Source organism: Gobius niger (genome assembly GCF_951799975.1).
Source record: "Gobius niger genome assembly, chromosome: 13".
Classification (NCBI taxonomy): Eukaryota; Metazoa; Chordata; class Actinopteri; order Gobiiformes; family Gobiidae; genus Gobius; species Gobius niger.
The window spans coordinates 23,770,787-23,786,049 of record NC_136864.1 but is presented as its reverse complement, the minus strand read 5'-3'; the positions used below and the strand labels follow the sequence as shown (position 1 = coordinate 23,786,049).

Genomic DNA, 15,263 nt, shown 5'->3' with positions numbered 1-15,263 from the left:
GAATAAACAATGATCTAACAGTGAATTAATTAGGAATAAATGTTAGTAAGCATGGAGTTAATGATGTCCTACGGGCTATGTGTCATTTGCTTCATGAACAGGCACAAACCGGGCACTTTAACGCTGCAAGGCTGTGATTATGTTACATTACCCCTTCGAAACTACCTGTCATCGCCACTTCGCAATAAGGAGTCATTTATTAACATGCAAGGGGTGAGTTTACAACTTTTCCATGACCACAGCTGCTTTATATATCGAGAGATGAGATGTGAGAGGTCATGCAAACTGTTAACACTCACTATCACATAAACATGTCTGAGGAAGGACCAATGCCCGAAACGTTACATATGGTGTAGGTAATAAATACTTTTGGGAGCTATATAGTTGTGCGGACACTTTTTTTTTCTTATCCTTGTGTTCTACTTTGATCCTGCACTAACTCAGACTGGATGTGCGTGTTTTTGTTTTTCTAACGCTATCACAGAAACGACCCAATGACTCAAACTTTGAGCATGACACCCCCACTGCATCCCACATCTGCAGCAATGGCTCATCCCTCAGTCACACGGTCTAATCGCTATAACTGGTCGCTTCTTTGTGCATTGTGGACATGAGGCGAGCCAGCCAGCAGTGTGTCATATCAGGGTCAGTGTGTCACTACCTGACTCCAAAAACCTTTGTGCCAATGACCTGGTGTAGTGTTTTTTGGGGCGGGTGAAGTGGACATCTCCAGGAGGGGAGAGCGAGGGGAGCGACAGATGGGTCGAGAGAGAGAGAGCCACTGACTAACGAGGTCCCACTTGTGCGCGTGAAGTCACCCTCCCTCCCCACCCCTCTCTCTCTCTCTCTCTCTCTCTCTCTCTCTTCCCTCTCTCTCTCTCTCTCTCTCTCTCTCTCTCTCTCTCTCTCTCTCTCTCTCTCTCTCTCTCTCTCTCTCGCGCGTCTCAAAAAGGGAGCAGCCCTAAAATCTATTTCACGCGCTATTTTTACACCAGACTTTACTCCAATATTAGCACAATGGCCCACTTCTGAACGGTTCTGATAGAGTCTGACTTTTCCGATGGTGACAGTGACGTAGACCCGGTTAATAATAATCGCTGCACTTTGTGTCGCGCGTAAAGATGCGCTTCTTCCACTTGTTGCCCATTGTTTTAATGTTAATTTATGGCTTCGCGCGCCTTTGCGTTTGCGCCCACAAGCGTCTTTACATAATGCTTTTAAACCGCGCTAACCCACGCAACCTTGAACCTTTTTTAGCATAGAGGAATGTTGTTTCCCCCCCACCCCCCTCTCAGCCATAAGCAAACTGTAATCGCCATGGAAACCAGCACATATACGGTCCCTCCTCCGTCTCTGTCTTCCTCTCTTCATTCAGATCAATTTGGAAATCGCCATCATGAAACATTGTGGGAGGGGGATAACTGCAAATGCTGGATTGCTGGCACATAATATCCACCGAGTGATGAACGCGATCTAGAGATTACTCCTCCGTTTTGTTTAGAGTAACTTTGAGATGCGCTTTCTGTCTGCATGAACTGTTCTTCGGCTGCTGGAGATGCGTAAACTTTTGGCAGCAGTATTAGCGGAAAAGACTTTCGCCCTTCGTGGGTTGCTGACATGTAAACGGCTTTTGCCGGTGTTTTGAGCTGGGCACAGGCGAGTTCAAAGTTGGTGCGTGCTGTGCGTAACGCTGTGCTCAGCATATGGGATAGCGCTGGAAAGCCCTAAATCCCAGCCTATGGGTGACTTTTTCGCGAAGTAAACTGAGAATGGAGTAGGACTTGTCAACTTTTTGGCGGGAACCTTGTCGCTATTTTTCGCTGTAAATTTACGCGGTTTGTCTTTGTAGAATGGCTCGTTTCGGAGACGAATCGGCTCCGAGTGCCGTGGACTCCGGGGACGGTGACTTGGAGCACGGTGGAGATGGTCAGGACGCAGCGGCTGCAGCGGGACTCACCGCTTCGATGAAGCAAGCCAAGGCTCAGCGGGCCCGGACCATGGCTCTGTACAACCCTGTGCCCCACCGGCAAAACTGCTTCACCGTCAACAGGTCGCTCTTCATCTTCGCTGAGGACAACATCATAAGGAAATACGCCCGGCGGATCATCGAGTGGCCATATCCTTCCAGTTGTGTTAAGTACTTTTGCATAAAGTTTCTCTCAACTTTAACATTGAGCCACAATAAAGCTGAACTAATTGCATGTTCAAGACGTAATCTGATGTGTAATTGCGTTGATACAGAATACATATTTTTTGTGCTAAATTCTGTGTAAAATACGTTTAGCTTGTTCAGGACCATGGACAGCGCTTACATCTGTCTGTTCAAAAACTAGTCTTGATACAAGCTGATGCGGCTCACACAGTTCTGAGCCTTTTCTGGTCAGCTGCTATTATCACCTGTAGCTTAATGTTGCTTTTTATTTCTTGATGAAGGGTATTTTTAATTGATGTAATGTTTACGTTGTGGCTTTAAAAGAATGGAGTTATAACTCGGGGGTCTGGCTCGTAGCATCATTGTGGCTAATGGAGGCAACAACAACAATACGGGTCTTGTTTCTATTATCCATAGCAACATGACACTGCCATGTACAATCTGTTACAAACAGTGTCTTCCCCAAATATCGTGTGAAAGACATGTGTGAAGCTACACATTGAGACGCCAAATCCAAACAGCATGTAGGCAGTTGAGGACCGTGGACAAGAGCCACTCTGTTAATGTCTTTGATTGTTTGAAGAAATGGTATCTGTCATGTTTAATTTTTTGCTGTTAGTTTAGTGAGAGTTGCTCTGTCAAATATGCTTTTTTTTTTCTTTTTTAAAGTCAGTCCTTTCACTGAGTCTGAAGCTACAATATGGCTGCGTGCACTTTAGATGTCGTCTTCCCATAGTAACATGATTGTGTATGGCTTAGTCAGTCCAGAAATGAGGCATGAAAGCCAATTTACTGGTATTTAGTGTTGGGTCACTTAAGTCAAGTATACGGAAAATACTACACACAAAGGTAAATTGATTATTATTTGACATGCTGAGTAATCCAGGCAAGCTTTTCCCCTTTTAATCCTAACCATGTTATAATATTACTTTTTCAATTATGTTCTGCTCATTTCAGAATAGTCTTCTCTATCAAGCGTCGGTTTGTTCGCCCCCCACTGGGTCGTTTTGATCATTATATCGCACTCAAATTGCCTCTGCTGAAAAGTTTGATTTGCTAGTAGCGGTACCAGTTTCGTTCTGGCATTTTGTATAGATTTTGGACGACAGCGTGTCATGCTAGAGGGCGTGGCTTAGCAGGGGGAAAGGAAGTGTACCATGGAAATCATTATTTATCACTCTTTTTAGACTATGAGCACATTTAGAGCACACAAGTCAAAATGGGGTCACTGTGAATGCTTATTAAGAGCAGATTGTCCAAAAAACTGCATTCGAAGTTAGCATTTAGCTTGTAGCATGAAGTTAACTTTAGCATCATGGTTAGCATTCTCTGTTTTTTATGTATTTCTGGGTCCTGTATCTTTATTTGGTAGAAAATACACCCATAATTCAGCGCGTGTTAAAGTAATGGTGGAGTAACAGGTGAAAGAGTTGTTTCTTTTTCCTCTTAGCTTTCCCCCCTCGGCTGTGGCCAGTTGTGGGCGTTCCCTAAGATCTGAATTTACGCATAGACACTGGGGGTGGAATATTTTCAACCTGCTTTCCCTACAAAACATATCCATTATTTTAAAGTCACACTGTTTAACATTTCACGCTTTAGATAAAAACAAAATACAAGAATCTTTTTTAGTATGGGTAACAGTTACGGTGTCTCCTCAGGCCTGACTTGTAACTTTTGGCATAATTGTAATAGATATAATTGCTTGCGTGTCCACGTGTGTTTGAAAATGCCCTAGTTATGTACAGTAGCATTGGTGCTTTGATAACCCATTCCGTAATTCCTTGCTCCTCCATTGCGGTGCTTCATTAAGGTCTCACCCCCTCTTTGTGCGTTGGCCACAGTTACTTGGGAGCCCACTGTACTCGTGCCTGGGCGCTGGCAGCGGAGTGGAGGGCTAGCATGTGGTGCCGGTTGGAAGCAGCTCGGCTCACTGTGGGGGAGGCATGTAGGCACATCTCTGCTGCCTTAGTGCTCATTGGAATATGAACCCGGCTCCTGTGTAGGTGTCAGTTCAAATCCAGCAGCACGCACTCTTCCCCGCTTCCTCTATCTATCATCAACTTCAGCACATCCAGCAAAGTCCAAATTATGTAGTGCGGGCCCACGTTATAACCGCAGGACTGTGGATCCGGCAGAGGTATTATGGGCTGTTAGATGGGGGTTGAGCGGTTTGTACTGTATGTGCATAGCTTGTTCAGATCACACACATTCCCAGAATGAAACTAAGCAGCTGTTCAGTCAACGGAATTTTGATCTTTCAGCTGTTTGGTGAAGCATCCTGAGTCTTATTATTAGTTGCTAGTGGGACAGCATAATATATCGCCAGATTATCATTGTGGCCATATTTGGTGACATGTTATATACATCCATGTATCACAAGAAGCCACAATATACTGCAAAGTCACTGACATCTTTACTGCCTGACTGAGATTTTCATATTTTTGGGCTAAAACTAAAACTCATGTTATCATAAAAAATGTGATAAAGTTTAGTTATTTTATTTTTCTCATTTTATTCAATTTTAGCCTTGTTTAGTTGAAAGTGAATATCTTCAAATCATAACAACGCCGCCCAAGAAGTGACTTCCTGTTTCGATCCAGCACGGCAAAATAAAAGCACACAGCTCGTCTCATTGATTAGTTCAGCAGGTACTTGCAACATTATAATAATATAATTAAATAAAGACACTAAGTGTTTTGTCTGTTAATAGTTAGGCAGAAAGAAAGTTGAACTAATGAATAAGATGGCGCTTTTATTTTGGCGTGCTGGATCGAAACAGGAAGTCTGTTCTTGGGAGGATTTGTTGTGATTTGAAGTTATGCACAGAGTCAATTATGCAATGTTTTCTCATGTCGCGCAGCCCTTGTCTTCCATTAAGAGTTGGTATAGTCGACTTGCAATCTCCTCTTGAAAGGATTTTTGCTGTAAGTGCTGTACGTTTGATCGTCATGTCATTTTACGCTCAGAATTAGCTTTCACCCAAAATGTGAAAACCAGTGTTTGAAAGTTCATTGTAATTTATCGGCCAACATCGACCATCGTCACAAATCGCCGAAAGATTCCCCTCCGAGTGCATGTATCTGTCCTTCCTTGCATCCGCCATTCAGAAATCCCTCACCGCTTTCCACCGCTATCTCTGTCAAGCTCACCCCCTCCACGTCCGCAGGTTCCTTGACTGAATAATTACCCGCTCAGTAACGTCGGCAGTCAGGAAGTTGCCAGTCTACCCACAGCTCCTCCTGTCTTACACCCCCTCCGGTGCAGCGCGCCAGTCTCCGCAGCGTTACCTAACCGCTAACGCTCCATAGCTGTGTGGGAGTGAGGGCCTAGTGGTCAAGACTGGCCACTGGCAGCGCAGTTAGCACGTGGGAGAGCTCGAGCTGGCCTATAGTACCGCCATGGCTCGTGGGCTGGGAGAAACAACACATGTCAGGGTATTGACACTGCCAGACCCGTATTCTGGCCGGTGGCTGCTCGGTTTTATTGGTAAACACATTGAAAACATTGACAGAAAGCGCACAAATGTTTAGCGTGAATTTGGTTGCAGACCTTCAGACGTGTGCGGTTATTCCATCGTGGGCAGCTTTGATTTTAATCTGCTGAGAGGTGGCGGATACGGGTGCAAGATGTGAGAAAAGCATTGATATTTCAGCTATAAAGGAATAAAGATTTTAGCGTATTACTAAACCATTTCCTCAAGCAACTTCATTATTTTTTCAGCAAACTGTGTCAAGACGAAATGTTGTGAGGAAAGCACATTTGGTGATATGTATATGATGTGCAGTTGTTTGAAAAGATATTAGTTATGTAACCCACCATGCAATATGTTTTGTGTTATTGAAACGTAGCTCTTCAAACTGTGCTTCCCAGGTTGACTTTGGCCTTTTCCAAACACTGCACATGGTTTATTTGTGGCTTTTGTAGACGGATATTCTCATTGGTATTTCGTATACGAACAAACAAAGATCGGCTGCTACAAGTGGAGCGGGGGGGGGGGGGGGGGGGGGTTGAGTGAGAGGAGCGGAGGATGACGCTTTAAAAGCGCGGCGGCACCGACTCAAGGCCAACTGAAGAAATGAGCAAAGTTCTTCGCAGTCATGGCGATGTATACGCTGATATTTTCACCAACCGTGCCCGATCTAGCGCCCACCAGAGCCGCCCAGAGAAAAGTGAAGCACGAACAAGTGGTGGAGTGCATAGGGTTTGGTTTCAGGAGGAGCTCATTCCCCTGAAAGCACCGTGGACAATCGCCGCACGCAGCACCTGGGCCTGAGTATTTTCTCCTCTGGGTGGGAAAAGCCAATATGAACGTGCATGTTTGTGAAAGGCTTTTTTTTTTTTGTGCTAATTCAGCTTGAGACGCAGCCTTTTGTTGACTGACTGACTTCTTCACTGTGTACGGTTTTGTCTTTGTTGTCCTCTAAATTGTGGATTGCAGGTGTACAAGGCTTTACTGTAATTGCTTTTCAGACTCTGTAAGGCTGTTTGACATTTTCTGACAAACATAAACGCAAAAGAAAGCAGATATGAAGCAACATGTATTCACTCGGAGAACAATGCTTGAATTTTAAATGGTCTACTTTGGCGTTCTTGATTTGACGTGAGTGCACTTGAACCACTCGAGCTGCCCTCTCCGGACTGAAAGCCACAAAATGCCGTGTTTTGCTGTTGTGGGAGCTGACTGACTCCACATTCTCATTCTCATTCTGCTCAGCCTAAAACATAAACACACAGAAGTTCAGTTTTAGTTTCAGAATTAAAAAAAAACATCCTTACTTTTTCATCATTTATTTGAAAGTGCTTTGTCGGAATGGTCTAGTAAAAAAGTAGGCACTATTATTAGTCATAACTGAAGAAGACGTGAGACAACACGCCATTTGTCAATTTTGAGGCGTTCATTGTACAAGCCAAAAGTAATAATAACCATAACTGTTTTGTAAGCAATTAAACATCTATTTTCAGAAAGGAAGATGGGTAATTAGACCAGTCTGAGCCAGTCAAATGTACACACTGTGTGGGCTAAACCACAGGTAAATGTAGGCAGGACATTGATGATGTATTACCCACTTAAGCTATTTTAAAGCGTTGAACAGCCACTGTGTAGAGTGTGGATGTGTTAGAATGGCTCCCCGGGGCCCTCAGCTCCGCTCCTCTGTGACTCACTGACCTCATTTCACTCACAGCATCATGGTTAATAAGAGCAGCCAGGGACGGGGGCACCAAGTGTCTGGGACTATTGTCTGGAGCATACGGGAGCTCCCAGTAGACCGAAAGTATAAGTTACATACAGATTAGAGAAAACATGTCAGGAGCTTGTAGGGTGTTAGGCGACTTGGACGACGCGGTGCCGCAGCAGTTCGTGTTCGATCCCCGGGCTGGACGGGGCCTTTCTGTGTGGAGTTTGCATATTCCCCCTGTGCCTGAGTAGGTTTCCTCCAGGTGCTTCTGTTTGTACATGTACAATAGGCCAGGATGAATGAGAGTGTGTTTGCCTGTGTGACTGAGTGGTTGGTGGTGGTCGGAGGGGCCAATGCTGCAAATTAGCAGATTAACTTCCGTTAGTCTACACTGGATGCAGCTGTGGCTACAATAGTTGCTCATCACTTCCAAGTGTGGTGTAAATGAATAATGACTACAGTTAGTTACAGTACAGACATGTGGTAACACAGACTTGTAAAGCACAATACAAGTGTAAGCCATTTTTAGGCCCGGGCACCATCAGGACTGGCCAAGGGGCTCTTATTGCTAACATATAGCAGTGCATGAAGCGCTCGCCTCCCCTCAAACGTACACTAATGCACTCATCATATAATGCAATAATCAACATTGTACTTGTACATTCTATGAGTGACTGAGAGCCCTGGGTCACTGACGGGCACGAAAGACCCCTACCATGAGGTAGCAATGCACGAGTACTTTCCGAAAACATATAGTTTTATAGGTACCCGTGAAAGCGGATACATTGTTTTCGTATGAGAATATTATTCTTTCTTCTTCTTTCACGTTGTCACAATTTTCACCCAGTGAACATTGACGAAAACTCACATGTTGTCACAAAAGAGCATTCATTCCTTTTGCTCGTCATACTGTGACTACATCTGCATACCCTGAGGAAGTTGCCATACATATAAACATTTTTGACGGTGTTTGTTTGGTGATGATGTTATTGGATATGATTCTAGCAGGCGAAGGTGAGTCCACAGCCCTCGGTCTCCCATTGAACCTGCTCTTTTCTCTCTCTTTGAGGAGCACTTTTAAAAGCAGGTTGCCATGGATACGACAATCTTTCTAACTGGTGCTAACATGGTGAAGGCAGGAGCAATGCAGCCGTCTCTCTATCATCAAACCACTCGGGATTTCTTTAAACCCCTCAGTTCAACAGATGTGTGTTTTACCTTTGTACAAAATGCTGTTTTATTACACAGTGAAATAAACATTTGATCACATTTTCAAATATTCTTCTATAATCTCGTGTTATTACAAAGTGGGAAGAGTTAGTCAAAAGCATTCTCAACAATGTTACTCAAGTAAATATTAAGTATTGTCTGATAAAACTACTCCTAAAAGTACAATTTCTTCAAAAGTTGTTGCAGAAAGTGAGTGAATGTAGCTCATTAGTACCAACCTCTGTCAGCAGCTCACTGTTTTGGAGATATTATTATAAACAACTTATATGGTGAGATCAAAGGGTGACTGATTCCCACTTGTGTTTCAGTGTTCTGTGAAATGCAATGAAGAAACTGTCCAAAGTTGCCCACACACTTCACTTTTCATCTCCCTGATCTTTCCTTAACTGTGGCCTTCACTCCGTTTGAGTACATGATCTTAGCCACAATCACAGCCAACTGTGTGGTGCTGGCCTTGGAGCAGCATCTCCCCGGAGAGGACAAGACGCCCATGGCAAAAAGACTTGTAAGAGATTTTAGAAAGACCTTATATTTCTGTTTTGATCAAGTACGTGTAGAGCCACAAAATCTACCTTTTGCTGTTTTTTTTTTTGTGTACAGGAAAAGTCCGAGCCGTACTTCATTGGGATCTTCTGCTTCGAGGCGGGTATAAAGCTCGTCGCCCTGGGCTTTGTGTTCCATAAAGGCTCCTATCTGAGGAACGGCTGGAACGTCATGGACTTCATCGTGGTGCTCAGTGGGTAAGTAGTGCGTGTCGGGCTGCTGGTTTTTTATGCATATTCAAGTGGCAAGGTTTGACTAATCTTTATTGGGCATTTTCCTGGTAGGTCAAAGTATATTGTCGATTGAGGGCTTTGAGAATAAAGATAATAATAATGCCAGCCTTAAACATTATCCTGATACTGAGTATGTTTTAAAAGTCAGATTGAGTGCTCAGCCTTGGCTAACAGCTAACTTCAGTGTAATGTACAGGGATTTACTATAGACCAGAGCTGTCCAAACAATAGTCTGGAGACCAAATGCAAACATTTTTGGTGGGGGTTACATGGTCTTTCCCAATCATCAAAACAAACATGGGGGATTGTGAAAGTAAACAGGAACTGAGAGCCATCTTTCCAAATCAACAGAGGTGAGAGAAGTTGGCTCAGAATGATACAGAGTTATTATTTGAGGGGGAAATGTCTTCTTCCTCATTTGATTGACATGCTACAAAGAAGCTGTAATTGGACTATCCTGAAATCGGGCAGTGGAAATTATTTGTTGTGACCACAGTCCCAGACATTCCTGCATTCAGAAAGAAAGTAGCTGGCTCGCCATGGCCTCCATGCCTTCATGCCTTGCTTAGAATATATGGCACCATAGCAAATGTTTTAGTGAGACATTGAGAAGTAAGTTCAAATCCAAATAAGACACTGTCTTTGACTTTCTGTGAGAGCAGGCTGAAGTATAGTATCACCATCAGACCCAAAAACGTAGTTTTAACACCCCTGCGTGTAGACAGTAGCCTCTTTTTGTACTTAACAAGTGCATGTAAAAGCCCAACATTGCCAGATTCTTGAAATCATTTTTTAAATTATTCTGTTGTGACCAGGGCTCTCAAGTTTTGATCAGGAGTTGGTGTGACACAATCACGCCAAGCTTTGGGGGAAATACCACGGTTAGCACAATCGTTTGTATACTTCACAAGGATTGTAGCTCAACAGGGCGGCACACTTTGTTTTTCCCCATGACACTGCTACACGTATTCAAAGGCTTTTACATGTCCAGCAGTCAGACTCAGCAGACCTTATACAAATAGAATATAACTCCTGCTGTATCCCATTATCGCGGTTGCGTCGTAGAAGCCAGTGAGACACCGAGCCCCAGCCGACAGAGGCTCCTCTGTCCCTGCGTCACTGCTGACAGCAGCATGATCCCCAACCAGCAACACAGAGCAAAAGGGCGTGAGTGCTCAGCAAGTGAGGAGAATGTCCTGGCTGAAAAAACTGACTCATGCAAGTTGCTAAAATATTAAAAACTCTTCCAGTTTCCCACATTGATGCCGTTGTACATTGAGGTTTTTCCGCGTGAGAAATGCAAGATGTGGCGTGTGAGCGTGTGATAGAGGTGACATGAGTGCGTCACGCGGCCAACGAGAGCCCCGGTTATGCCAGAGAAAATAAGAACGACAAGCTTCATTGACTTAACTGCTTATTCATGATTATTTTTTTATTTGCAATCACTGAGCCAAGAGATTGATATCGCTCGCTTGCTGTTGCATTCTGCTTCGATGCATGTGCCCGTGGATATGTCAGACCTTACATCCAGGCCTCTATTGTTGATACGCGGATACCGTTTTAGCAGCGCAATTTTAAACACCTCTTACATCAAACAGGGACACATAAATGCGGGGAAATGCCAGTGTTTCCATGGTGCAGTCGGCCTCGGCAGTCAGCAATAGGTGGGTGGATAAGTGGATTGGCAGTTGTGTCTAAAACCTGCTTCGAATCGCCTCCAGGACCTCTGTGAGCTGAATGTGAACGTGCTGCTGCTGCTGCTGCTGCTGGAGATGTGATGCAAAATGATTGGAAACATTAGGACAAAATCAGAATGAGTGGTTTTAAAAGGGTTGCATCCACATGACATTGTAACGAGAAAGGGTGGAGGTATAGGCGGGACGGGAATTTTTGAAAATCTTTTGCAAACATGACCTGATCTGTGCCCCCAGAAATGAGATAAACAAGTCTACAAGTTGTTTACAGTTGCTTAGTTGCCATAGTATTGAAAAGTTACAGCACAAGGTAACTATGGCATATCAGTAGACCCAACATCTGTGTACCTGTTCATTTCTTTACAAAAAATAAACCCACTGCTCTCCATCTGAAAGTATGACATCAAACATTGTTGTAAATGAGATGCCTTTGTTCCGTCTCTCTCCTCCGCAAAGATGGGCCACGTTTAGGGAGCGTGCGGCCGGCTTAAACGTACAGTGCTTTGCGAGATCGCTGTCGGCGCATTAGCATCTCATCTCAACCCGACTCCCACGTTTTCGTTTTTTTTTTTTCCTCTTACTTGCGCTTGCCTCTTACATAAAAAATTAAAATAAAAAAAATAAAAAGGGACATCGGCGGCTTCACGTTTGCAGGAAAACAGGCAGCGCTGGACTCAACACCGAGCAGCTGTGGACACATTTGCACAAAAAAACAGTGACAAATGAATGCACAACAGGTGTGGGCCCTCACGTCCCTGTGCATTTGGGAGGGAGGCAGTAAGAGTCAGCTGTTGTGTCTAATCGCCTGATCACATAGACCTGTTCTGGTGGCATACACAGTAATAACAAATAGGGAAAAAAAACATGTATTATTCATACTCAAAGCAGCAATTTTGAGTTATGTTTTATTTAATAGTGAAAGAAGGCCAAGTGAATTCTTCTCAGCACTGGCTTGAATTTTGAATTGTTGAGATGCATGTGTTTTGCCTTTTGAGATTCTGAAAATGGGGCTTTTAAATTCGTCAAAGAAAATTCAGTGTACAAGTGTTGTTTTTTATTTTTTACAAATTTTACCCTTCTCTGCCCTCAGTTTTGATAATGGGTTGATTTGTTTGAAGTCCATGTGACAGGGAGACTTACCCATTTCACTATAGGATGTTTTTAACACAATTCATTTTACATTTGGAAGAAAAACAACAATTTATTTTTCTGCCTTTTATTTACTTTAAAGGGATATTTCATGATTTTTGACATAGGGCCTCATTTCTTAGTTATCCAGAGCATTGTTGGTTTCTGGATTTTTTTTTAATTCATGCAGTCCTTATTTTGGAGAGTATAGTGGTGCTAGGCTAGTGCTAGGCTAGCGCATGTCTATGGTAACTAGTAGCCTGCATTAAAAACCTCTTCTAAATCATGCGGTCGTCCTCCAAACGTTGCCATATCTGATTTGTAGAAAGCTCCTTTGTGAATTCCACGTGTAGTAATGCCGGCCACAGGTAAACAAACTACTGTAGCTCCGGTAACCGAGCAGATCACTCCGCAGCTGTGTAGCTACAACCAGGAAGCTGATGCTGCTCAAATATGAGTTCTTTTAAATGCAAAATGGTTATATTTTAAAAATTATTCAGTCAACACAGACATTTATATGAGTAGTCTGGTGTTGTAAGTGATTTTCCTCAGGTGCACTGTGCTTGGGTCAGACTGTTTTTAATGCAGGCTACTAGTTACCATAGACATGCGCAAACCTAGCACTAGCCTAGCACCACTATACTCTCCAAAATAAGGACTGCAAAAATATAGATATATCTCCAGAAATCAACAACGCTCTGGATAACTAGATGAGGCCCTTTTTCCCCAAATCCTGAAATATCCCTTTAACCGTGCTGGAGAGATTGCAGCCAGTGAGATAACGCCTTATTTGACCTTGTTGTTTCTGAAAATATGTGTAAATTCTGTGTGGAGGATGGCAGGTAACTGGTTAATTAAATGAGTAGGTGATGTAAAAAGAGGTGAACGTTCCATAACAGTCGCCATGTAACCATACTGTACTCAAGGGCCATGAGTGAGTCACAGTTCTGTCCTTGAAAAATGGAATTCATTCTTGTGTCACTAAATCTTTTTCCACTTCATCAAATATGCCACTTTTCTTGGGTAAAACTGTGAAAAACAGACTTCCAAACTTCGTTTTACAGTACATCACAGCAGATTGAGGCTTATATAGTAGCTGCTTTGGGGTTGCATGTAGAATGGGTGTGATGGGTTGGGCGCGCTGTGTATGAAGCATGTTTGGTTTCATTCAATTCTATATCCTGCATTCATGCTGGGCTTAGTGGTAAAAAGGGAGACGTTTACCCTCGCGACAGGTGCTTTGTGACTCACACTTTTTTATCATGCAAATAAACACTTTAACACATGTAAATTATGGTAAAGACATAATTATCCTCAGATGTTTCAATGCTGTGTTACTCAAAACCGTCCCCCGGAGCGGTCTTTAGGATTTTTCCCTCTGTGAATATATATGGCTGGAACTGAAACAGGATGAGATTATGTTCGGAAACTGAAACAAACATGGCGCTGTTCAAATTGGGCGAAACTTTTGAAAGCTTGTGTGTCTGATCAAAGCTTGTATCTTTATTTATTTATTATTCTGGTGCAAGTTGCAGACAAGACTTAGTGGCTAAACTTTCAACACTGTCTCCAGTTTGTGCATCACATCAGCACAGCACAATCAGACAGAAGTGACTAACAATCTTAGATAGAGCTGCCGCTAAAATATTTTCCCAAAGCTTTTTGAAGAACATGACTGTACTGTTTATTCTCTGCATTATCTTGGAGATAAACTAACTTCTGTCTAAAGATTGTCTTGTGCTTTCAAGTATTCTCTGTGGAAAGACCCCAGACCCCTTCTTAGGGCTCTATGAAGTACAACAGTAACACAGTTGTACATTATTTGTGTACAGTCTGTGAATAGACTTTTTTTTTTTACAAGTTTGGAGACATATAGACCGGGGTTGTCCAACCTTTTTTCATTAAGGGCCGCCTATCAAAGTGTGTATGGCGTGGAGGGCCAAAGATTGGTGGTGAGTGCATTTAAGGTCATTTAAGAGAGGTGTAAAGCCTGCCCCACACTTTCATTTAGGCTTGGAAACATAATGCCAGCTCTGTTTCACAATAAAATATTTGTTTTTGAGGCTATAGAGTTCAGGAAATTCCACAGTTACCATGGAGATCCTCTATCTTTGCAGCTGTTAGCATACATTTCCATAGACTAACAATAGCTAAAAACAGTATAAAAAAAACTGGAGAAAAAAGCTGTGGAACAACTCTGTTAGCTGCTTTTAGAATCTCCATTACTTTACAATTGCTGCTAATCCCACAATGCTTAGCGATATGATGCCACATTCCCGAACTCTATAATTGTGTGGAATTATGAAACTTGCGGTAAAAAGGAGATGTGTGCCAATTCAATAAGAAGCCTGAGGGCCCGATATTTGTCTGAGGGCCGGATTTGACACCTGGGCCGCACTTTGGGCACCCCTGACCTAGAAAGGCCCAGCAACATAATGCTAACTTCCTTGGGTAACGATTGTATCCGGTCTGTGTTTAATTCTGTGGAGAGTTAGACGTGTCTTGTTCAAATAAACAAGTCTTTAAACAGTTTGCAGTCAGATAGTTACTTACAACATATAAAAACTTTACACAAGGCTTTAGCCTGGAAGCTAAAGGCTAGCGATAATTTGACGCTACCAAATGTTAAACGAGCACCACCATCTCCGTCCGTTAACCTGCTCAATGTATATTTCCTATAGCCGCTAGCATTTATTTAGCCATAAAACATCGGCAATTACGAAAGACCCAGATGTTTTCAGCTGTCATCAACCCATTGACCACATTTAGGTCAAAGCCTCATATTAAATGTACAGACTTTTGAGATTTCGCTTTAGATACAAAGCGGATAAAAGTGTCCTCTGAGCTAAATGCTAACTCAAATTCAGTGAAGTTTTTGCTATTTATGGGCAGATACACATCCATTGGTCACTAAACTTTATTTTATAAGATATTAATGACAATGAAAGTACAGAATTTATATAAAAGCCATGAAAAGGACACATTGCGCCTGTCTTCCCAGTTAATTTATGTGGTATAGAACGTTCAATTTAAATCGGGATTCAATGGCTAAGAAAATGTGCACATTTGTAGAGACAGGCTGAGATAGCTAAAGGCATTTCTGTAT

General features: G+C 42.9%; 1 protein-coding gene across 5 annotated transcripts in view; it reads left to right on the top strand.

Annotated features, from left to right (window-relative positions):
* The window catches only part of cacna1eb (calcium channel, voltage-dependent, R type, alpha 1E subunit b), a 74,094-nt gene that overhangs the window by 17,729 nt on the left and 41,102 nt on the right, over nucleotides 1-15,263 (top strand). For 4 of the 5 annotated variants that reach the window (XM_079569104.1, XM_079569103.1, XM_079569105.1 and 1 more), the window contains exons 4-6: nucleotides 1,850-2,116; nucleotides 8,959-9,064; nucleotides 9,160-9,299. In XM_079569104.1, the coding sequence (XP_079425230.1) occupies nucleotides 1,850-2,116; nucleotides 8,959-9,064; nucleotides 9,160-9,299 (513 nt within the window). Of the gene's footprint in view, nucleotides 1-1,365; nucleotides 1,657-1,849; nucleotides 2,117-8,958; nucleotides 9,065-9,159; nucleotides 9,300-15,263 lie in introns of those variants that run through there. The other variant, XM_079569106.1, reaches the window with a different exon arrangement.